This window comes from Garra rufa, chromosome 12 (genome assembly GCF_049309525.1).
Source record: "Garra rufa chromosome 12, GarRuf1.0, whole genome shotgun sequence".
Classification (NCBI taxonomy): domain Eukaryota; kingdom Metazoa; phylum Chordata; class Actinopteri; order Cypriniformes; family Cyprinidae; genus Garra; species Garra rufa.
The window spans coordinates 9,367,794-9,380,215 of NC_133372.1; the positions used below are offsets into that span (position 1 = coordinate 9,367,794).

A 12,422-nucleotide genomic window follows, 5' to 3' on the forward strand; every position below is an offset into this window, starting at 1 on the left:
GTTTGTACTCTGATATGAGTAAAGGTCTTCCCCATAATCTGAATTTAAATACAAATATTGATTTTTGGATGGCAGTGACTGAGTGATCTGTCATTCTATTTGTTGTAGAAGTACCAGGTTACTGGAAATAAAAGTAAATAAGTAAAGGACAGCTAGATATAGTGTTATACAACGTAATGGCAAAAAATGTAAAATAAATAAATAATGTAAAAATGATTTAAAGACACAAAAAGTTTTTTTTAGACTTTATTTCATGTGCATGTGGTTTCACAAATGAATAGATAAAAGTAGATAATGTGAAGAAATCCAATGACATGTCATTCCCAACCGACTGTAAATTGTTTGTGCCAAGTGAAATTAATGTAAAAATAAATTTTATATATATATTTATATAATTTCAAAGTTCTTTTACAGGCATTTTCTGTCAATAGACATCTATTTGACAGAATGGATTTTAATTGCTTTCAGTGTGTCTATTTCAAATATTGAAATATCTGTAGGAGGATGAAATGAAATCCATAATATTTGTCTGTTAAAAAGTCATTTTATATAATAATTTTAATAAACATTTAGAGGGAATAAAAATACTATAGAAAATTACAGTTTTCCAAGGTACCTGACTGTATGATAAAATTTTGCAAGTTTTTCAAGTCTTCATTGATAGTTTTAATTTAGACGCGTTCTTGAGGCTGCAATCTACTACATCTCAATAACCACATTTACTTGGTGTCTCTACAGTAATGAAAATTAACTTGACACCATGACACACTAGCTATTCATTTTGGAAAGAAAATCTGTCAAAGTGTCCTCCAGAATTGCTCTGTAATGTCCGAGTTGTATGTATTGCAGGAGTATATACCAAATAAATGAGAAAGTGCAGTATATTCAGGGACAAGTATGCAGTACAAAACAGTGAACAGCCATTTACCTGCAGTTGAGACATAAAAATGAAACAGATGGTCTTTTAAGAGACAGTACTAGGTCTTAGGACCACCATGTTTCATTCAGACGTTTAAGAATAATTAAAGAACCTGAAAAAGGAATAGCAAGTCTTATGATGCTATATTGGAATATGAGCAGATCTGCAGCCACAAAAGAAAAATTAAGGGTTGTGGTAAATGAAATATCAATAATTATAATAATAATAATTAAAAAAAACTATTAAATCATGACTGGCCAAACAGCAGTGCTTTGTTGCAGTCAAACATAATTATGATCTAAATAATGACCATTGTAAAAGAAAATGTGATTTTTGTTAAAAAGGTCTTCTTTTAAGATAAGAATACCATGTTTGAACAGTATGGTGAGAGGTGTCTATTCATTATTTCTGGTTCCATTGTAGTCGCCCTGCATGTCGGCATCATCCTCTGCAGTGTCTGAGCTGTCGATCATTCCTCGTCTGCCTCCACCAGTTGTGCGCCTTGGTGTACTGCTGAAGGATGATGGCTCGTTGCCTCGCCTAAAATGTTGCAACAAATCTTAGTATAAAATACATAGACTTTTATGACAGGTTGCTTGGAACCTGATACATATGTGTTAGCGCTTAAATAGCATGTTCAGTTTGTGAAACCATTTTAAATGAAGGATCCTTTTTATAATCCCAAACTGTTTGCAAAGCCTGGAAGAAATCAGTGACACAATCCTGAAGCGTGATCTACCAATTGGCAAATGCATGGAATACATGTTCCTAAAACGCTCAATTTAACATCCTACCTTAGGTGGGACTCAAACCAGAGACTTTCTTAATGACAACAGTAACAAAATAATAAATACTACTATTGTAATATTTCACTGAAAAATTAAAAACAGAGTATCTAAGAAAATAAAAACTTCATTTTGAGTAAAACCCACAGGGAGCCCCTTTAAAGCTTCCTTTTGTTGCGCTTCTCATTAAAGGAAACCCCAGGTATTAAGACTTGTATGTCTCTTACTGAAATATGTAGTAGAAAACCCTTGAAAGATTTACATTATTTGAAAAAATCCACATCGTTTTATACATATTTTGGACTATGAGGGGTGCCATTATTGAGATAACGGGAAATGGTTGCACTCTGTGAGCTACTAGTGCAACCTGATGCTATTTTTACCGCAACACAACTCGGAAAAGAAAATACTGATGTGATGCCACATTGTGCGATTTTGGTTTCAACAAGAGAAGTGCTGTAAATCTTCACTGCTTTTCTAGCGATAAGTAAAGGAGAAAAGGATAGAAAGATGTCTGTGGGCGAAAAAAACTTTCTAAAGACCTGCGTATTTGTTCTTTTCACTTTAGCCTTGATGCCTTTGAGGCTTTAAGTAGGCCACAGCTACTGAAAGAGCTTACAAACGGCAGAGACAAGAAACGCTAGATGCCATCCTGGCCTGGCCACTAGAGGCGTTTAGACTCCTTGAAGGAAAAAAAATGGTATGGCATTTGGTATAAGCCTAGGCTTCTATCCATCGCCACCTGTAAGCTCTTTTCAGTAGCTGTGGTCATCGTATCATCGTAAAATATCATATTTTATTTTCCGAGTTGTGTTGTGGTAAAAATAGCAACAGGCAGTGCCAGTAGCTCACAAAATGGTGCCCCTCATAGTCCAAAATATGTATAAAACAATGTGGATTTTTTAAATAACGTAAATCTTTCATGGGTTTTCTACTACATATTTCAGTAAGCCACAGGTTTGAGAAACACTGCATTATTAAAAGTACAGTAGTGAATGCAAAAAAATAGTAATCACAGAGACTTTGATTTAAAAGATGTTAAGAGTTTTAGTTCATACGTGATAGAACTACAGTATGATGGCGTTTTAGGGCCACGTTAAAAAATATAAAAGGTAAAACTAATATTTTGAGAATAAAGTCGAAATTACGAGAATAAAGTTGAAATGTTTTGAGAATGAATTAAAGTTATAATATTTTGAGAGTATAGCCCACGGTATGCAAATAAGCCTGGATTGGGAGCACTGGGAGAAGTTGCCAGGCCACCAGAAATTTATTTGAATATATGTGTGATTATTAGCAGAAACCATACTGTACCATGTGTTATACTCACTGGGACAGTATGCTTGGAAATAATATTTAATGTCTTTTTTGACTTTGTTCTTTAAACATTTCTACTTTATTCTCATAATTTTGACTTTATTGTTGAAATATTTCAACTTCATTTTCGTAATATTTTGACTGTATTCTCTTAATTTCGACTTTATTCTCTAAATATTTCGACTGTATTCTCGTAATATTTCGACTTTATTCCCATAAATTTGACTTTATTCAAGAAACATTTTGACTTTATTCTCATAATTTTGACTTCACTGTTAAAATATTTCAACTTCATTTTCAAAATATTTCAACTTTATTCTCTTAATTTCGACTTCATTCTCTAAATATTTTGACTATTCTCTAAATATTTCGACTTTATTCCCATAATTTTTACTTTATTCGACACACATTGTTAAATTATTTAAACTTAATTTTCGAAATATTTCGTCTTTATTCTCTTAATATTTCGACTGTATTCTCGTAATATTTTGACTTTATTCCCATAATTCTGACTTTATTCAAGAAACATTTTGACTTTATTCTCATAATTTTGACTTCATTGTTGAAATATTTCAACTTCATTTTCAAAATATTTCAACTTTATTCTCTTAATTTCGACTTCATTCTCTAAATATTTTGACTATTCTCTAAATATTTCGACTTTATTCTCATAATTTTTACTTTATTTGACACATTTTGACTTTGTTCTCATAATTTTGATTTCATTGTTAAAATATTTAAACTTAATTTTCGAAATATTTTGACTGTATTCTCTTAATTTCGACTTTATTCTCTAAATATTTTGACTGTATTCTCGTAATATTTCGACTTTATTCCCATAATTTTGACTTTATTCAAGAAACATTTTGACTTTATTCTCATAATTTTGACTTCACTGTTGAAATATTTCAACTTCATTTTCAAAATATTTAAACTTTATTCTCTTAATTTAGACTTCATTCTCTAAATATTTTGACTATTCTCGAAATATTTCGACTTTATTCTCATAATTTTTACTTTATTCGACACATTTTGACTTTGTTCTCATAATTTTGACTTCATTGTTAAAATATTTAAACTTCATTTTCGAAATATTTTGTCTATATTCTCTTAATTTCGACTTCATTTTCTAAACATTTTGACTGTATTCTCGTGGTATTTCTACTTTATTCTCGTAATTTCAACTTTATTCTGGTGTTATTTCTACTTTTATTCTCATAATTTTGACTTCATTGTCGAAATATTTTGACTTTATTCTCTTAATTTCAACTTCATTCTCTAAATATTTCGACACTATTCTCAACTTTATTCTTGTAATTTTATTCCCGAAATATTACAATATCCTTAGTTTTTTTTATTTTTTAACATGCCACTAAAACGCCATCGTACTACAGTGATATAACTGTGCTGTTGTTTCATTGATAAATAATTGAAGTACTCGCAGTACAAATGTGCACCTGAAATACACAGAGATAAATCACTTCTTCACCAGCATCCTAATAAGTACAGTATGTCACAGCCACAAGCATCTTTTACAGTGGAAAGTGGTATTAGACATCAGATTTGTAAGAGGTTAAAGGCAGTGTTAAAACCTCATTTGTAAACAGGCTAAATGAGGTCGGTTCAGAAAACTGAACCATGCTTTGAGAGGGAAGAGGGAAATATGGTCAAATATATGCTAGTCTAATTTAATATTTGATATATTATAATTATAATCTATCAAGTGTATTCAATTAGAATTTAGAGTAGCGATTATTAATGATGGAAGCATTGAAACCATATTTCACTCCCAGAGGCAAGAAATATAATTGTGACAAGTAAAAGGAAAGATTTGTGAGGAGTACATCTTCTGTGTCAACTTTTGAGCACAGAGGTACCTGCATAGTCACTGTGTAGGTTCAGGATTGCCTCTGCAACATAGACAGAGATAGACAACCTTCGGTTTGCAGTTGATAAAAGGAAGGGATTTGGGCTGCGCTACAAGTGCTGAGAATTTGCTCAAAGCTTTGTCTAAAAGAGTAGTTACTGCCCAAAGATTTTAGAACTTTTTGTGGGCGCTGAACCAGGCCTTGTGAGCGTCAGGCATACCTGAGTTTGCTCTTGAGGGAAGAGACCTCACGGGTCATGGCATCATTGGCCTCTGTGGCCTCATCCAGCTCTCTCTGAAGCTTCCTGCGGGCCGCGGTGATTCGCTGGGACTCCTCCTCGCTTTCTTCCAACTGCCTCTTCAGCTGTTTGACGCGAGCATTGGCCTTATCCGCCTGTGAAAGAGAAACACTTCTCAGGCCAAGCGCACACTCCATTCTAGTGTATTACAAGATCCTTTTCCCTAAGTATGATCCATAAGTACAGTAAAAGAGAGCTAACCTGGTCTTTGTATTGTTCTGCTTGCTTTCGTTCATCTTCCACTTGGGTCATAAACTCCTTCAGTTTCTTATCCTTCTGGCGAACAGTCTTTGCTGTGTTCTGCTTTTCTCTGCATTAGAAAGGAACATCAGTTACAACCAAACTGCACCAAACTAGATGAAATTATGACATTATATCACATCATCTATGCTTAAAAAAGCTCGGACATGAGATCTATTAAAACTGTTTCAAAAGTTTGGGGTTTGTAAAATTTTTAAAAATCGGTCTATTATGCTCAGTATGTAATTGATTAAAAATACGATATAAGAAACTGCAATATTGTCAAATATTATTACAACTGAATTTCTATTTTAAAATGTGGCAAATCTGAATTATCACTATCATTACTCCTGTCTTCAGTGTTTCATGATCCTTCTGAAATTATTGTAAACAGTGCTGCTTAATATTTTTGTGGTAACTGTGATGTTTTTTTTTTCCAAGACTGTGATGAATAGTTTTATAGTTTTATTAATTTATTAGAAACAGAAATCCTTTAAAAAAAACTGTTAATATATTTAATTGCTGAATAAAAGTATTAATTAAAAAATGTTCTGATGTTAGTATATGGGCTTTTGTTTATCATTGTACTCATGTAAAATAACATTTTTAAATATTATCTGGAAAACATTTACATTATGACTACCAGTCGAAAGTTTTTGAACGGTAAGATTTTTGCATTTATTTGATCCAAAGTACAGCAAAAACGGTAAATTTTGAAAACATTTTTATTATTCAAAATAACTGTTTTCTATTTGAATGTATTTTAAAATGTAATTTATTCCTGTGATTTCAAAGCTGAATTTTTACCATCACTACTCCAGTCACATGATCCTTCAGAAATCATTGTAATATTATGATTTTTTTTCTGCTTAAAAAAAATGTATTATTATTATTATTATTATTATTATGTTGAAAATAGCTGAGTATAATTTTTGTCAGGTTTCTTTGATGAATAGAAAGTTTGAAAGGACAGCATTTATCTAAAACAGAAATCTTTTGTAACATTATAAATGTCTTTATCATCACTTTTGGTCAATTTAATACGGAGCCCCTAAGGGGACGTGGAGCAAAAAATAAATAAAGATTAGTTTCGCGTGCTCACGTGAAACTATCGCGTGCGCACGTGAAACTTTCTCTATAGTTTCGCGTGCGCACGTGAAACTATCGCGTGCGCACGTGAAACTATGGCGTGCGCACGTGAAACTATGGCGTGCGCACGTGAAACTTTCTCTATAGTTTCGCGTGCGCACGTGAAACTATCGCGTGCGCACGTGAAAGAGAAAGTTTCACGTGCGCACGCGATAGTTTCACGTGCGCACGCAATAGTTTCACGTGCGCACGCGATAGTTTCATGTGCGCACGCAATAGTTTCACGTGAGCACGCGAAACTAATCTTTATTTATTTTTTGCTCCACGTCCCCTTAGGGGCTCCGTAATTTAAAGCATCCTTGCTAAAAATTTCTTTCAAAATGCAGGCTTGGTGAGGAGAAGAGAGTTCTTCGAAAAACATAAAAAATCATACTGTACTAAAACTTTTGACTGGTAGTGTATATATATTATAATATGTTATATATTAAATATATTATATATATATACAGTTGAATTGATTTTCTACCCATTATTGCAATATAACAGAGCTACAATCAATAGAAATTAAATTTGTATAGCACTTTTAAACATTTTTTTAAAGTTAAATATTTTTTTCTCGCAAAAAATGGGTTATGTTTCTTTCAAAATATAATTTGTGAAATGTTTTTTAATATTTAATAACTTTTTGTGGTCTCACTTGCCACTCATTGGGGGCCCACGTATCGCAGTCGAAAATCTTTAATATTAATAAAAGACTTGCCTGCTCTCCTGCTCAAGTTGTTCCTCCAATTGTGCCACTTTAGCCTCAAGAGCAGTGATGGAGGACTTAAATTTGGATTTGACCTGGTTCTCCATTTCCTGGAGTTTAGCTTTCAGCTCCTTATTCTGCCTCTCCATCAACTGTCTGGCGCTGTCATTCTTTTGGGATGTGGCGCGTTCGGCCTGGAGCTCGTTGGTAAGTTGGTCAACCTGCAAGATGAAGAAAACATTTGAGGAAATGACATGGTTTTCATACAAATTACAAAGTGATGATCTATGTGATTTATGTGTTTCTCAAAGTTTTTAAATCAAAATGTATTATAATTCTCTTGATATTTGCCACAGATGGTAATTGCACCATATAATATACTATATGTACCTGCTGAACGCTTTTTCTCATCTTGTCATTAAGCATCTCCATATTGCCCTGCTCCTCCTCCAGCTCTTCCTCCAGCTGTTGGATCTTCGCTTCTAGCCGTCTCTTCTCATCAGACAGCGCGGATCTTTGAGGTTCAGTCAAACCACACATTAGTTGTGCTTGGAGTACATTTTTGCTGTACTGTTTCATTACACAAACTGTGCTGGTGTGTCTAAAAGTGAGCTATTTCACATAGCTGAAATCCAGCGCTACACTCTGTTCTCATACAAACAGTCACACTAAAGTATGTCTACCATTAATTGTAACAGTGAACCACATGTTCCAACGGAAGTCAATCTATCAGAGGATTATAATGAATTCCACAGGATTCGAATATTTCTAGGATATTTTATTGGTCATACTCACTTTCCAGATGCATTGCTGGCCAACTCATCAGCCAGTTCATCTCTCTCCGCTTCAGCTTGCTTCTTAGACCTCTCAGCTGCAGCCAAGTCCTACATTTAAAGAATTTAACTGAATTCTTCAATAATAAATGTGAGACAATCATGCAAATCAATTGCCGCAAGAGTTCAAAATTTGTTTTTGTCAACTGAACACCTGAAACTAGATTACTTTAATGAATAGTTTACTTCCAGAATAAAAATGTCCTGATAATTTACTCACCCTCATGTCATCCAAGGTGTTCATGTCTTTCCTTCTTCAGTCAAAAATACATTTTTGAAAAGGTTTTTGAGGAAAACATTCCAGAATTTTTCTCTATATAGTGGACTTCAGTGGTGGCCAGGTCCGAATTGCATTTTTAATGCAGCTTCAAATTATTAGCTTACGTAATTACATGTGTGGCGGTTGAAGTACTGACCTAGTGTTTCCAAAAACGAACATACAAAGAGAGTAAAACGCCCCTTACAAAAAAAGGTAAAACAATGTCAGACAATTTTGAAGTTGGAGGAGAAAATTAGTTTTTTTTTTTTTTACCATACCCTACATTTTTGAACTGAAGTACAACAACCAGAGCTAGTGCAAGACAAGCATTTTTTATATTATTTTAGAAAATGACCTATTGACCCTTATTCCTCGGCTGGGATCATGTAGAGCCCTTTGAAGCGGCATATATGGAGAAAAATCCTGGAATGTTTTCCTCAAAAACCTTAACTTCTCTTTGACTGAAAGAAACACATGAACATCTTGGATGACAAAGGGGTGAGTAAATTATCAGGAAATTTTCATTCTGGAAGTGAATTCTAATTCTTTAAGATTTAAGAATTAAGATTAAGACATTTATTAAAGTAATGCAAGCATTCCAAAAACTAAAATTAAGTTAAACTGAAATTAGTTTATTTTCATTTATTTTTTTAAAGTGCATTTTAATCCTGTATTTGTATTTCTATCACTAAACCCCTGCAGTTCCATCATGAACCCATAGGGGTTCTGTGAGCCCCAATTTACCCAATTCAAATAACTCAGAAGTGTACTATTTTGGAAACAATACATTTGTTTGAATGAACAGCCCTATACACACCTCATTTCAGACAAAATTCCTCAGTGTGTCAACCATAATAACCTCACCTCCTGCATCTGTAGAAGTTCAGCCTCCAGAGTCTTGGCCTTCCTCTCATTCTCCTTGGCACTTGACAAAACCTCCTCCCTGGCAGCTCGAGCATCATCCAGCTCTCTTTGGAAGTCTTTCATTTGAGCCTAAGTCATAAAACCATTGATTACTAAAAAGTATTACATTTATATTCGGAGGTCAATAATTTATCAAATCATAAAATGTAGTTTTCACCTGGAGCTTGCGGAGCTGCTTGATCGCCTCTTCTCTTCCCTTGTTAGATGTCTCAATCTGGCCCTCGAGATCCTTCATGTCTCCCTCTAGTTTCTTCTTGGAAGCAGCTATTGCAGTCCTTTGCTTACGCTCATCTTCAAGTTCAGTTTCCAGCTCACGTACCTGTTGGATAAGATGTTCGTTTAAACCCAAAAACACTTATGTAAGTCACAATCTGAGTGAAGAAGCAACACTGCACCTGTTTGACCAGCTGCCTCTTCTTCTCCTCTCCTTGCTCATCTCTACCCTGGAGATCTCGTTCAAACTGGGCCTTCAGGGCCTGCATGTTGACTTCCAGACGCAGTTTGGCATCCTCAGCTGCCTGTAATTCATCCTCCAGCTCTTCCAACTGAGTCTTCATCTCTTCTACCTGAGCCTCCAGACCACGTTTGGACTTCTCCAGCTCATGCACCTGAAATTAGAAAATGAGTTTGATTGAAATTTCTCTTATCTTAATGACCTAATGGAAGGATTGCACTATTTGAACTTACGCTTTTGCCCACATCATCTTTGGAGCTGACTAGGTCCTCCATTTCAGCACGAAGGGCTTTATTGGCTCTTTCGAGCTCCTCACGGGATTCTTGAGCTTCTTCGAGAGCTCTAGCTAAAGACAGAGCCTTGGTCTCCTTTTCTCTGGCCTCGGCCTCTGCGCGATCTCGTTCATCTGCATACTTATTGGAGATGCTCTTCTCTTCAGCAAGCATCTGAAAGGAAATGGCTTAAGTGAAAATACGCCCACATCCAGTGGCACAATTAATTGTGTGTAATATTTCAAGGAATAATCAAAAACCTGATCAAACTTCTTCTGTTTCTTCTCAAGGTTGGACACCAGCTGTCTCTGGCTGTCCAAATCCATCAGTGTATCTTCAAGCTCCTGTTGCAGTCTGTTCTTGGTCTTCTCAAGCTTGTCAAAGGCTGCTGCCTTCTCCTCAAACTGAGTATTGGCCGCCTCCAGGTCTCTTTGCAGACGCTTCTTACCTTCCTCTAAAAGTTCTGCGTTACCTGTCATCTCTTCCAGCTTCTTCTTAAAGTCAGAGAGCTGTGGACACAATGGATAGTCAATATGTAAATATTGAGGTTTTAATGGAGCAAGACCAAAGATAATTCATCTTATTGTTAACCCTACCTGAATGTTCAATGTCGTAACATGTCTCTCCACATTCCTCTTTGCTTCTGATTCCTCCTCAAGCTGCTCCTGAAGGGAATTACGGTCATCCTCCATTTGACGTAGTTTGGTGGAGAACTGCAGCTTTTGTCTTGTCTCTTCAGCCAGCAACTCCTAAAAATGTCAAAACACGAGTGAGCCAACAACTCAAATTCTGTTCACATTGCCATATTAGCTATGAATCAAAGAACACTACATAACATTGCACATACCTGTGTATCTTGGACTTGAGAAGATAAACTAGCCACATCCTTGCTAAGTTTTATGTTCTTCCCCTCTGCTTCATTAAGAAGGTTGGTAATGCTCTCTAGTTCTACCTGCCAGGGCAAGAACCACATGGTAAATATACTGTTTCCTCTAGGTTCTCCCAACAGCACCATAAATATATCCACCATCACTCACAGTGATTTTAGAGACCCGATCCCCCAGCTCGGCTTTCTGCCTCTCGCTGTCATTAAAACGAGACTGCAGGTCAGCAAGCTGTCCTTCCACCTTCTTCCTCTTGTGCTCCACATCCTGTTTGCTCTGATTAAGAGAACGGATCTCCACGTGAAGTTCTGATGTCTCCTTCTCCAGAGCTTGCTTGGCTTTCTCCAGGTTTGACTTCACCTAAGAAGCATTTCATATGTATATATTTTACATTAACACTTTGAGTTCATTTTTAACAGAAATTACATTGATATTCGATAGTTGCCTACCCTCTTGGACTGCTCCAGCTGCTCTGTTAGCTCCTCTAAAGCTTGGGTGTGTTTCTGTCTCATTTCTTGCACCTGTGCCTCATGGACACGGCTCTCCTCCTCCATGGCTCTTTTCAAAAGAGTCACCTCCTGCTCACGTTTGGCCCTAAAAATAATGTATTCTGATGTTCAGTTCAATGGTTTCTTGTAAACCCTCTTTCATTGTGTACTATATTAGATCAGTACAGATGCAGATCTTTGTATCTACACACACCTGAGCTCCTGCTGAGTGGCTGTGGTGTCCAGTGTGTCCTCCAGCTCTGATTTGAGAGCTTCAAGCTCTTCTCCCAAATCCCTCTTGGTCTTTTCAGCCTTATTCCGGGCAGCCCGCTCTGATTCTAGGTCCTCTTGAAGATCTGAGATGTGTCCCTCCAGCTCTCTGATCTTTTTCAGTGCATTGTTTTTCTGAGCTGTCTCATCCTCCAATCTGAAATAGAAATGCAGAGAGAATACAAAAGTTAGATTTCTGTATGAATTATGACTTGAAACTATCTTCAGTTTAGCTTATTTTCTTAATATCCAAAAAAAATCATGCATTCTAACATTTTCAATTAAAGATTTGTATACCGTGCCAGGGCAGCCTGAAGTTCCTCCTCTTTTTTAGCAAGCTGGGCTTTCAGATCAGCAATCTGAGCTTGGAGCTCAGCAATCTGCTCCTGAAGGTCATTTGATTCAGCCTCCAACTTTCTCTTGGATTTTTCCAGCTCCTGTCGAGACTTTTCCTCTTTCTTTAAGCGAACTACAGATCAGTGATAAAAAAGATACAAATATCACTTATAACTGAATTAGACATGAATGTGATTATCATAATGTATCTAAAAAAAATATGGACAAACCCTCCAGGTCTGAGATCATTGACTCATGCTTATTCTTCAGCTTTGTCAGGTTTTTGGATTTTTCTTCTTCTTCAGCTAGGTTTGAGCTATAATCTGCTACCCTTTCTTCTAGAATCTTCCTCTCCTGCAAACAGATTAAAAATTAAACACTTCAATTGCCTACCAAAATATATGTCATCTTAAAAAAAAGAAGCAAAATCTAATTTGT

General features: G+C 35.7%; 1 protein-coding gene across 3 annotated transcripts in view; it reads right to left on the bottom strand.

Annotated features, from left to right (window-relative positions):
* Positions 1-230: 230 nt before the first annotated feature.
* The window catches only part of myh11a (myosin, heavy chain 11a, smooth muscle), a 35,513-nt gene continuing 23,321 nt past the window's right edge, over positions 231-12,422 (bottom strand). For 2 of the 3 annotated variants that reach the window (XM_073851730.1, XM_073851729.1), the window contains 18 exons: positions 12,215-12,338; positions 11,946-12,117; positions 11,593-11,805; positions 11,340-11,484; positions 11,044-11,250; positions 10,854-10,958; positions 10,603-10,755; positions 10,267-10,515; positions 9,968-10,180; positions 9,676-9,888; positions 9,438-9,599; positions 9,221-9,349; positions 8,060-8,148; positions 7,655-7,778; positions 7,277-7,485; positions 5,389-5,497; positions 5,110-5,282; positions 231-1,459 (listed from right to left, as the gene is read on the bottom strand). In XM_073851730.1, the coding sequence (XP_073707831.1) occupies positions 1,315-1,459; positions 5,110-5,282; positions 5,389-5,497; positions 7,277-7,485; positions 7,655-7,778; positions 8,060-8,148; positions 9,221-9,349; positions 9,438-9,599; positions 9,676-9,888; positions 9,968-10,180; positions 10,267-10,515; positions 10,603-10,755; positions 10,854-10,958; positions 11,044-11,250; positions 11,340-11,484; positions 11,593-11,805; positions 11,946-12,117; positions 12,215-12,338 (2,934 nt within the window). In that variant the 3' untranslated portion in view covers positions 231-1,314. Of the gene's footprint in view, positions 1,460-4,898; positions 4,932-5,109; positions 5,283-5,388; positions 5,498-7,276; positions 7,486-7,654; positions 7,779-8,059; positions 8,149-9,220; positions 9,350-9,437; positions 9,600-9,675; positions 9,889-9,967; positions 10,181-10,266; positions 10,516-10,602; positions 10,756-10,853; positions 10,959-11,043; positions 11,251-11,339; positions 11,485-11,592; positions 11,806-11,945; positions 12,118-12,214; positions 12,339-12,422 lie in introns of all 3 variants that reach the window. The other variant, XM_073851731.1, reaches the window with a different exon arrangement.